General features: G+C 37.8%; 1 protein-coding gene across 1 annotated transcript in view; it reads left to right on the top strand.

Annotated features, from left to right (window-relative positions):
* Nucleotides 1–11,415, top strand: part of LOC105248930 (prolyl 4-hydroxylase subunit alpha-2) — a 78,509-nt gene that overhangs the window by 53,297 nt on the left and 13,797 nt on the right. The window contains exon 3 of the mRNA XM_025411985.1: nt 7,114–7,310. Coding sequence (XP_025267770.1) covers nt 7,126–7,310 — 185 coding nt within the window. The 5' untranslated portion in view covers nt 7,114–7,125. The remainder of the gene's footprint in view (nt 1–7,113; nt 7,311–11,415) is intronic.

An 11,415-nucleotide genomic window follows, 5' to 3' on the forward strand; every position in this document is an offset into this window, starting at 1 on the left:
TCTCATACATTTTCTATAACAAAATTATAATATATAACGAGTTCTTTTTCGCAAAAGAGTAAAATCCGCGCGGAAATATACATATTGCTTTGAATTAATTACTCTTTTAATCGCCGCGGGCTACGCTCACGTTGAACGAGAGAAACCATGTATCGGTCTCTCGATCGTACGACGACGATTCCAACATTTATACGAAAGGGGAAAAAAGGACGCGTGAAATGTACGTGTCGGAAGATGTCGTCGGGAAGATGCGGAGCGCGCGAGAAGAAGCGACACGCGTTCCACGCGGTCGGCGATAAAAATCCGAGAACGAGAACCCTGCCGAGAAATAAAATAGGGAAAGGCTGCCAGGCGTTCGATAAGCCCATCCCTGGTGGACGTTCCGCATTTCGCCGCGGGTTGGACAGGTTCATGGTTGTCGATAGGAACGGAAAAAAAAGGAGAGGCCGGCTTGGAAACTGATCTGAAACGTTTTCCCGACCCCGATTGTGCGCGCACGTTTCGGCTCTCTCCCTTGCCCGGAGAAGCAAACGTTGAAAGCTCGCGAAAAACACACACCCGCGCACACGTAACATGAAAACCGCAGTCCTCCGACTATTGTCTTGTTTCTTTTCATCTATTCTCTTTTTTTATCATCCATTCGTTGTTTCGATAACTTTACTTTTCTCGCCGTATCTAATTGTAAGCAGAGTTGTGCAAAAATTGTGTCGACATAAATTACATTTTTTTTTATATACACGTATATCTCTTGTCATATTTAATACATATATTTGTTATTATATAAAGTAATAACCTCAAAATTTAAATTAATAATTTAATATTCATTATAATTACAACACAGAGATATAATTATAATTCGAATAATCTAAATAAATTGAATATTTTCCCGTGACAGTTTTCTGTTTTTTTTATTTAATTTAAAGTTCTTTTATTTTATAATGTACAATAGCATATTTATGCGATTGCATTTTGAAATTATTAATTATACCTAATTTATTATTTAGCTTACTTTTTTTCTAATATTTTTTTTTTATCTCATCACCGAATAATAAATTTTTATAAAATCCATTATTCTAATGGAAATGATACGTTTCCATTAGCTTCATTAAACGCGAAGGATTAGATTCGTGGATATATTTTCCCCCGGTATTAAACGACCGAATTTTGTGCGGACGGATGATGAAAAAAATTTTACACAAAAGTGTCTCCGACAATGGATTGTTTAAACTAGATTACGAGAAAGAGGAAGAGGAAGAGGAAAATAATTACGAGTAATTTATCACCCGCTTGTTCATAGCTCGTATAAATAGCCAGTTTAAATAGTATAATTCGTCGTGACGCGACATTGGTGAACGATTTGGGAAAAAAACGCTTCTTATGCTCGAAAACGAGGGTATAAACGGTATATTTGTGGAAATAAAATTAATTGCAACAATGGATTAAAAAAATATTATATATTGCGGAATTTTACGTCTCATACCCATCAAGGAAATATCGAAGCGCAGAGTAGGTAGGTAACTTGACATGTCTGCCAAGTTCTTGGCGAAACCATTCAACGTCTCGTCGTGATACGCGCCTCACTTGCCTACTTATCGGGAAAATCAACCTCTCTCCTACCACCAACTCGCTAACGAAATACTCTTGGATATACCGGTAGCCTATATATTATATGTGTATATACATATACGCGCGCAGGCACATCCACACTTACATAGACACTATCGTTTTCCGAGAGAAGTTTAATTACCGGGGGGGATATTCACATCCACTCTCTTCCTCTCATCAAGTTCACTTCTCATTTCGCAAGCGCGGCATTTGTAAGTGACCGCGCGATAGTTTTGAGTTTCCAAATTTCACATTACATTAACCCGGTTTTCAAAAACTCGTTGGCCTTTATGAGAAACTTTTTGTCGAAACTTTTTATTTTTAATTTCATCAAAAGTTTGCGCATGTTAAGAGATCTCATTTTGGAAAAAAAATGTACAAAGTTTTATTTTATTTTTTCAATTAATATTTGCAAAACATGTAATACTCGATCAATAGTTGACAATTACATCATCACAAGTGTTTTGTATCAAGATAGAGAAATAATCTTGATTTCTTTCAAGTATTTTCATGGATATCAGAGAAGAAACAATCTCGAGTCGACGAAAAATACTTTGTATTTTTACATCTTTCGATTTATTATAAATATAAGAAGACAATCTATCGCGTGTTGTCTATTCTCATTTGCCCAATCTGGCTGTGTCGAGTAGAGTGGGTCCAATGAGGTATAGAATCGATGAATTGTCGAGGGGAATTTCTCGTCAAAATTCCGAACCGTGAGGATCTTGATCGGAATAATAAGAAGCCCTCGGTATTAAATTAATTTGCGCTGGAGAGAAATGACGTATATAGCACACGATGGAAGAAATTTAGATTAACATAACTTTGTACTCGGTACAATTTTGCTCGTAAACAATTATTTCAGAGCGGATCCATATACGTAATTTTTAAGTATTTTCTTCAAGATGTATACTTTTCGAAATATTTTTACAAGTTATTTTCCAAAAGATTTCAAGTTAATAATCGACCAACAATAAGATAAGTCAAGTAGCGATACAAGAGAACGCTTGATCGCCTTTGATAACGACGATTGGAAAGTTTCGTATGTTATGAACGCGGATCGATACTAACGAGAAGCAATTTCCATTGAAATAATTCGAGGGAAGAGGAAACGTTGAAGCGTCATTGGAGCGCGAGACAAAAAAAAAGGAAGGATAAAAGAGTCGATCGTACAGAGGCGCGAGAGCGAGGGCGAGGGCGAGGGCGAGGGCGAGGGCGAGCCGACTCTTGGAGAAAAAAAGAAATGAGCGGATGGAAGTCGCAAGGTCGCGCCCCGGGTATATAAAACTACTTCGAACGAGCGGAATCGGATGATATCCCGGACCGGGGGTAGACAAAGGCGAACGGAGAAAAATAGAGGGACAGCACAAGTGAGATGGCGCGATCATCCATCCGGAATTAAATTGGCCGCGGGCGAGATGCTCGCGAAGCCGTGAAATTACCATTTTGAAGCTGCAACGCGCTTTCAAAGCCGCGTCTCTTTTTGCTCGCGCGAGCTGTCGCATCCGCGATCTTATTAGCGACATTCACGGTCACCTCTCGCCAAAGGCGAATAACGCATACGTCGCGGTCAAGCGCGCGCGATAAGCTCATTTAAAGGCTCGCTCTACTCGAGCTGCATCAACAATCTACGATATTCAGGATTTTATTGGTTTTTTTTAAATATTGAAAATTGATCCCTTTATAGCGTTTTATATCTGTGTTTATTGATTTGTGTAAACATTATACGTATTTCAGTATTTTTTGAATCCTGGATATTTTTTGTTCAACACGCAGCGTGTTCAAAAATGCATCGTTCGACGGTGTGATGTGCTGCTCCTCGTATAATAGTCTGAAATAAAAAAAAACTTGATCCAATTTTATCTCGCGATATATGTGTTTGGGTCACTGAACCTAATTTCATTAGAAAAAATTGAAAAGTAACAAAATGCATTATTTTAAAATTAGATATTTCAATTTTGCTGAAACTTTTGCATTCTAGGAAAAATATTAATTTTTTAAACTCTAATTAGATTCCGTGCCCCAAAAAATATCCCATGAAATAAAACGAGTTTTTTCATTTTGAACAATCATACGACGACAAGTAACATGTCGCAGCCGTCGAACCGTATATTTTTGAACACGCGCAGAGCTAAATATCCGGGATTTAAAAATACCGAGGTATACCCTTTATATAAAAACAGATACGATACGATAATTTTCAATATTCTTCGGAAAAAATACTTAAAAATAAATTGTTCATATTGCTAAATTGTTAACGAGTATATCTTCTCATTCGCTGATGCGATATATCGGAATAGACACGTTATCGGGACGGCATGCAATGAACGAGAATCGAACAATGAGAGGCGCTAACAAATTGCATCGATCGCGCGGAGGTATCCGAGTTGGTTAATTGCTAATTAACGCGGGATCCTCGCAAACTATAGGATGCGGAAAGCAAAGTGGAAGTAATCTTTTTGAATTCCTTCTGTTGGAAAAATTCGGACGGGCTTGTCGTAATCTCGCCGAAGGATCGGCATTAATTAAGCGCTTCCCCGAAAGAAAAAGCTCTCTCGTGGAACGAGTTACCGCGAGTTACCGGGCTTAAGTTCTAAAAGGAGCAACGGAGGAATGGGAAAAAAAGATTATCCGGAGCACACGAGGGAAAAAAGAGGCAACGCCACTTATGTTACATCGTCTTCCATATATGCTTTTTACTCGATATAACAGGGCGAACGCGGATAGACGTTTTCACAAGAATGATACTCTTTCGACAATTTTCTATATAAATTTCTTCTTCTATTCACTTCCGTATAGCGATTGAAAAACTTTAATTTGATTTAACTTGGAGCTACTAGCCTTTTACGATAGATGCAACTAGCCATATAACGTTATCATAAAAAAAAAAGATTCTTTTTTACATAGTCTATTTATAGCGTAGACAAAAAAGCAGCATTATAAAATGCGTTATAAAATGGTATTAATAGAATTGATATTATTAGAAATAATTTTGCGCGATGTAACGAATGAGGATTGTAAAAAGGTTTGTCTCCGCAATTTTAAAATTTCCGTTTATAGTCGCTTGATGAATTTACCGATATTGTTTCAAGATTCAAAATTAATATTTTCCTTCTCAACGTTTTCATTCGATTAATTTTCAAAAATAATATTTTAAAATTCCTTAACGTTTTTCCTTGATTTTCAATAAAAAGATAAAAGACATCGAAATGAAGCTCGGGCTCTTTTCGAGTACACTTTAATCCGTTGCCGTAAAGAGGGTTATTTCGGGGATCTGACAAAAAAGCGCAAGATAAAACCAAAAGAATCGAGGAAAGAGTGGACCAAGTAACTGAAAGCATTAATAAAACGTAAAAAAGGTAGGGATCGCGTGCGGCGAAAATCCGTAAAGGAAGTTTGTCTGTACCAAGATGAAAAAGTCTTTGAGTCACCGAGTATATACGTAACGACGCGTGTCTCTTATCGCGTGTACGCGCAACCACGCGGTCACGTTGAATTTACCTCAAAGGTGGTTTCAAGCTCGACTATCGGGATAAAAGAATGAGAGAGCGGGGACAAGTCAATTTACGGTACATAATTAGAGCTGTTACGGCAAAGCGAGGAAAAAAAACAGATGAAAAAGAAAAAAAAAATAACAATCGCTGTTACCTCGCCAACGCATCTCCGCTTCTCTATTTTTCTCCCTCTTCACCTATATTCGTGGAAAAAAAATTATCATTGTCGCAAAAGTTGTACATTTCTTTACTCGCTTAAAGTCGGATGCAGATTACAAACAAACAAACAAATCGCAAACAAACACGAACACCCAAGAGCACGTAAATTATTAATTTAAAAAAATTTTTTTATATAATTTTTTTAATAAAGTTTTCTATAAGAAAATTATACTTGTATAAAATAATAATTTTATAATTAAATAACTTTTTTTAAATAATACATAATGTAAATTATAACGTTAATTAAATAACGTTTTTTGCCGATATTTACGAGTATTTGTTTCTTGGTTTGCTTCATTCGAACCCGGTTAAATACAGTGCTTTCGCAATAACAATTTTGAGGGCTTTTATTCAGAGATTAATTATGACTGTCGGTGGTTGTGTGATGGCGATGAAAACTTATTAATTTATTATTATAGCTACACGCACACATACACGACAACTATAATTATACATTATAGTTATTGCATTAATTGCTAATTTATTTTATATATCTTCCACTTGATTCGAGAGTAATTATTCATGTAGGCTTTACGCGATGATAAATTATTTAACTAAATTAATAAATTATTTACGCAATTTTATGTAAAGTATTAATGTATTAGCGCGATTTTCTGGAGAAATTGTTACCGACATGAAGTATGCGTTGCTGACATAATTATTTTTTTACATTTCTTCAAATCTTACGGCGATCTTATACGATCGATATCGTATGGGGAAGGCTCGGATGCGATGCGTTAATTGCTCGTCGGAAATCATTAATTAGTCCGCATAATAGGGTGAACCGCGCCATCACCGACAGTTTAAGCCGCGGTACCGTATCATTTACGAATGTTTCCGGAGTAGTACTTCCAATCCCTTAAACCTCTAAGCGCGTAATCTCATCGCGCAATGGTCGAGCGATACTCGAATATCGTAACGCCGAGTTATTCGAGTATTGACACACCTAGCACTCTCGATCCTCTCGTGCCGAGAGCGGCTCTCGAGCGCGGCCGCAAAAGGGGGACGGAGGAGGGTCGGGCTGCTGCGGCTTAAGAGGATGCCGGGTGGAAAAGGTGGGAAAAGTTTACGTCGACGTGACGGAATAAATCGTCGATCCGACAGGTGTAAGTTGTACGATCAGCGTAAACTCGAATCCGCAACTGCTCCGCCATAACTTTTCGCAGCGCAAACACGCGCGCGGATGGATCCGTGTAGACGCATTATCATCGTCCTCGTCTTTCATCGTGGCTTCCGACGAGAGAGTTTCGTGGGAAAATTTTGGCACACGCCAAAGCACCCGCCCTCCTCCGCTCGCGTCGCTCTTTTGCGGGGAACAATGGAATCCCCGCGGGATGACATCGAGTCAATATGCGTTTGCGAAGCGCAACTCGCTCCTGGTTACAATATATCGAGTCGAGATGAAACTTTGCGGAGAAATAAACACACGCGACTAAAGCATAAATTGTTATTCGAATAATACACGAATATTCTACTAATCATTTATTCATCGTCTTTGAGATACAAACGAGATGAAACATTGTATAAATATATATATATATTATCAAATTTATTTCCCCATAGTCGGACACTGAGTTAATCATCAATTTGTCGTATATTAGTCAGCGTCAGTTTTAACAAAATATTCAACCTTTCCATGTTTATCATCGTAAAATCTGTCACGTAGAATTTATGATTCATATCCATTTATAATTGACGTGACTTTACGAACAAAGTTTATAAATGAATACATAGCGCAAATATCATTTATAGACGTACGAGTAATGTTTATAAACGAGTTTTATTCTGGTTACAGCATCGGTCGGAGATGAGGAGGGCGACTTGGTCGATCGTCGTAACAATCTTGCTGTCGGTGACGACACGCGATGCCCTCGCGGAACTTTACACCGCTTTAGCGGATATGGAGGAGCTGCTCGAAACGGAAGCCGTGCTGATTGATACTCTAAACGGGTACATCACGGCGCAGGAGCAGCGATTGGCCACTCTGAGAAGGTAAGAGCATCAAGTCGGTAATTACGCACGGTCCAGATCAATTAGCCTCCCCCTCGTACGCTGAAATTTTTCGCGAGAACGATTCTGTTCTCTGCTTCAATTAAAATAATATAGCAAAAATTACATTCTTCGACAACGAGACACAAAATTTGTTTAACGTCGCCGCGCACAAAGTGTATTATATATTTTTTCAGAGATTCTGTAAATCTCCGATACATTTCTTCATGACTTGTCTGCTTTAATTAAAATAATATAGCAAAAATTACATCCTTCGACAACGAGACACTAAAATTTGTTTAACGTCGCCGCGCACAAAGTGTATTATATATTTTCAGAGATTCCGTAAATCTTGGATACATTTCTTCATGACTTGTGCAACTCGCGACAAAAGTCATCTCCCGTTTTTATGCGGATAGATTGCAGCTCTTTGTGGCGCCTATCGATACACTATTGGTCCCACCTATCCCCGATGTGTGCGCTCGCCAATTTTTTTCCCTCTCTTTTTAGCATTTCGTCAAGCGTGTATGCTCGTTCGGTGCACCGATATTTGATCAGCCGCATGTAACGCGAATCATTCTGCAGAAATAATTTTCGCTCGTGTTGTCAAATCCTGTTAAATCTCCCTCTCTTTTTTTATCGATGCGTAACTGCGAATAATCGAGTTTGAAGCTTTCACGATTACTCTGAATATCACCATTTGACTTTATTGTATTAGGACATGTAAAAAAATCATTATCGATTTACGCGACACTAGCGTTAATTAACAAGTGTTGGTCGAGGAGAAATGGTGAATAAACATGATGTATAAATTATTTAAAAAAATGTAACAACGATATCAAAAAGTGAATTAGATCGAGTCACTTATCGGCGCAACGATTTCCTCGATCCATTTCCCTCAAAAGCACCGTTAAAACGAAAGGTGATTAAAGAAGGAGATGGAAAGTCTCGCGAGAATGGCTTCTTTTCTCCTCGATTCTTTCCTTTATCTTCCCACGGATATGATTTGATATACCGTTTGATTCGATATTAATGCTTCGGCTATCTTTGTGTATAAGAAAAGAAACGGAACGAAAAGAATGAATACATTAAGATATCAGATCTCGATCCTACTAAAATCAGTAACACTCGCGTTAAAGAGATAATTGTAAAATCGAATCCTACGACGAGCTGAAATAAAACATAATTTCCATGCCTAATTGTAAGAAATAAAAGAGTGAAAATTTAAAATTATTTTTTTTTTACATTAGAATCTCTCAGGAATACAAGCTTCATAATTTACCGAATAACGATATAAATTGAATTGATAATTAAAAAATAATAACGAGATGCTTGATTTTTTTTTAAATTAAAGAAGCAGTCAAGTACATAGCACAGATTTACATTACTTTGCATAAGCTTTTCAACTTGATTGGATTTTTTATCCATACTTTTACAATTACAATTAAACTTTTTTTTTCTCTCTCAAAAATATAACTTTTCGAGCTTACACATCCTTCTAAACTAAAAAACTCATTTCGCAAACGTTGTAGTTAATCCATAGAAGATAGTTTAAGCATTTCCCTGTCCGGTACAATCCAACGGTAGCAGTGGATCAAGTAATACGCGCGGGACAGCGTTGGAAAAGTTTCCAACAACATTTACGTAGGACGATTCCGCACAAAATTTAACACACCGTTGACGACTATGTGCGGGTGGTCGCTCTCGAGAAAATCCTGTCACGAACACTCGACAGAATGAGGAGCATGTCGAGCCCGTGTCGCACGCGAATGGGATTTTATTCTCTTTCTCTTTTCTCTCTCTCTCTCTCTCTCTCTCTCTCTCTCTCTCTCTCTCTCTCTCTCTCTCTCATTTCTATGGCCATTCAAAACTCGCCGATTGCAATCATATCACACGTGGCGACCGTTCCACGCACGCATCAAGATCCTTTTGCGTAGACGCGACCGCACGAGATTCGCTTCTCGTCCACAAATTTCATTCATTAATTCCGGATCGATAAAAATTCGCAGACAGAATTATCTTTATCAATGATTGTTTTTTTATTATGTTTTTGTTTAAAAAATGTAAAGCAAACATTTTCAAGTATATAAATATTGATTATTATTTACCAAATTATTATTCATACGAAAAGAGAAGAGAGAGAGAGAGAGAGAGTTTGCAACCTACTTGAACTTTTCAGACTGGCCATAAATCAGTCACGATAGCCATCCATCATTGGTTCAACTATCAAAAATCATTCGCGAAGGATATATCGGCGATTGAACGGTTTCCCTTCTACCTGCTGGCGCTTGCTCCTTCTCTTTTTCTCTCTCCCTTTCTATCGTATACCGTTTTACGTGGATATTCAAAGTTTGGCAATTGCAATCCAGTCACGTGATGGCCATTTCATACTCGTGGAATTTGCAAAGGCGCACACAAATATGTGCGCGCATACACACGTACAAAAGTGAACCTATAATGGACACACGTATGCAAACTGATGGAGATAACACGTATATATGTATGTACGAATCTCTCGTTTACATTTTACATATTGCCATGCAGCGAAGAATGCATGTGTACGCGATATCGCGCATTTCTGTTTACTTGTGTGAATTCATAAGAAAAATATTCAAATATTTTGCATACAATTCGAGCAACCAATGCATTCGGTTGAATAAACGTGGGTATAATTTTTATCAAACCAACAGGCACGCGTATAAATTTACATTAACGAAGATTTGCCATTTTGTTAAGTTTCCTCATATTCATAGATATCAAAATCAAACGAATCTTATCTTGCCATTGGGTTCAAATATCGCAATCACAAATTAACGATTTTATTAAATGCGTTGCATTCGGTGTTGCATTCAAACGTAAAATTGCTCGACGTCGATTCGTTATTTTTGATCGAAAAAAAGCAAGATTTATTTAAATAATAATCTTTAATATTATTTCTTTTCTTTTACAATTTAAGAAAATGCAAACGTACGTCTGCGCGAGTGCACGCAATATTGCAGTATTTTAACAAAGGAAAGTTGAGACGCTCTAGGATCTAAGATCGAAGTAAATCTGAATTTTAAACTAGGAATTTAAGAGGGACAAACGAGCCGATTATCGGAAGCGCCATTACTGGCATTAATAATCGCGATTACGGTAGTAGTGGTGGTGATGGAGGTGACGGTGATGGTGGTGGTGGCCGTTGAGCGTTCCCTCGAGAGGGAGAGTGGCGTCGGTGTAATTGGCTCCGATAAGATAACAAAGTTCTATCACGAGCGTCCGCGACCTGTAACTGTTTGCTTCTAATTAACTGTCTGCGCGACGATCGATTTGTTTTTATTATCGCCAATTCGCGTAGACGGACGTAGGAGCGAATCCTCCTCGGTGTCCTCATTTAACCGATACTCGTTACTTTTTAATTAATTGCCACATCGACGTTGCAATCGTCGATTTCTATTACTAAAGGCACCGCGATGCTATAGATATCTATAAATGTGTTTGCGGACGTGAACATAAAAATAGAGAGCGCATATTCGCGCTGCGCTTTTTTCGCGGTAAAAGAGATGAACATTTTTACGTTAACGAATTTTGCAAACGACGAGACGATTTAAAAATTGGACACATCCACCACCGCTTTATAGATTTTCCCTAGTTTTTTGAAGCTTCGAATTACAGACGTGTTCTTTTTCCGGGAAATGTAAACAAAAGCGTTACAAATAGTTTTTGGAAAAAGCGATTGTATCGAAATTATATCTTTTTGACATATTCGCTTTGACCGAAAGTCGGAAAATAAAAAGAATAGCGCACGCATTCGCGTGTTTACTGTGTGTATATAACTGCGCTGTATCTTTCTAGATTTAATTTTCCGGTAATTAGAGGAAACACGATTGGAATTATCGACGGAATTCCGATAATATTTCTCCTTTTCGCAGCATTCGCTATCGAGGAATCGATCGTGCGGTATGCCCCGCGTGAAATTCGATCCCCGAATGGTTGTGATATTTTCCATGATAATGCTGAATATTTAAGATTTTTTTCAACAAAACTTATTTTATTTTCGCGAGTAAACTTTGATATTGAGTTACGTATTCGACAATTGAGCACGGAATTTATTTCACCACGCAAAATA

Source organism: Camponotus floridanus, unplaced genomic scaffold, assembly GCF_003227725.1.
Source record: "Camponotus floridanus strain SB8 unplaced genomic scaffold, Cflo_v7.5 scaffold107, whole genome shotgun sequence".
In the NCBI taxonomy this organism is placed as follows: Eukaryota; Metazoa; Arthropoda; class Insecta; order Hymenoptera; family Formicidae; genus Camponotus; species Camponotus floridanus.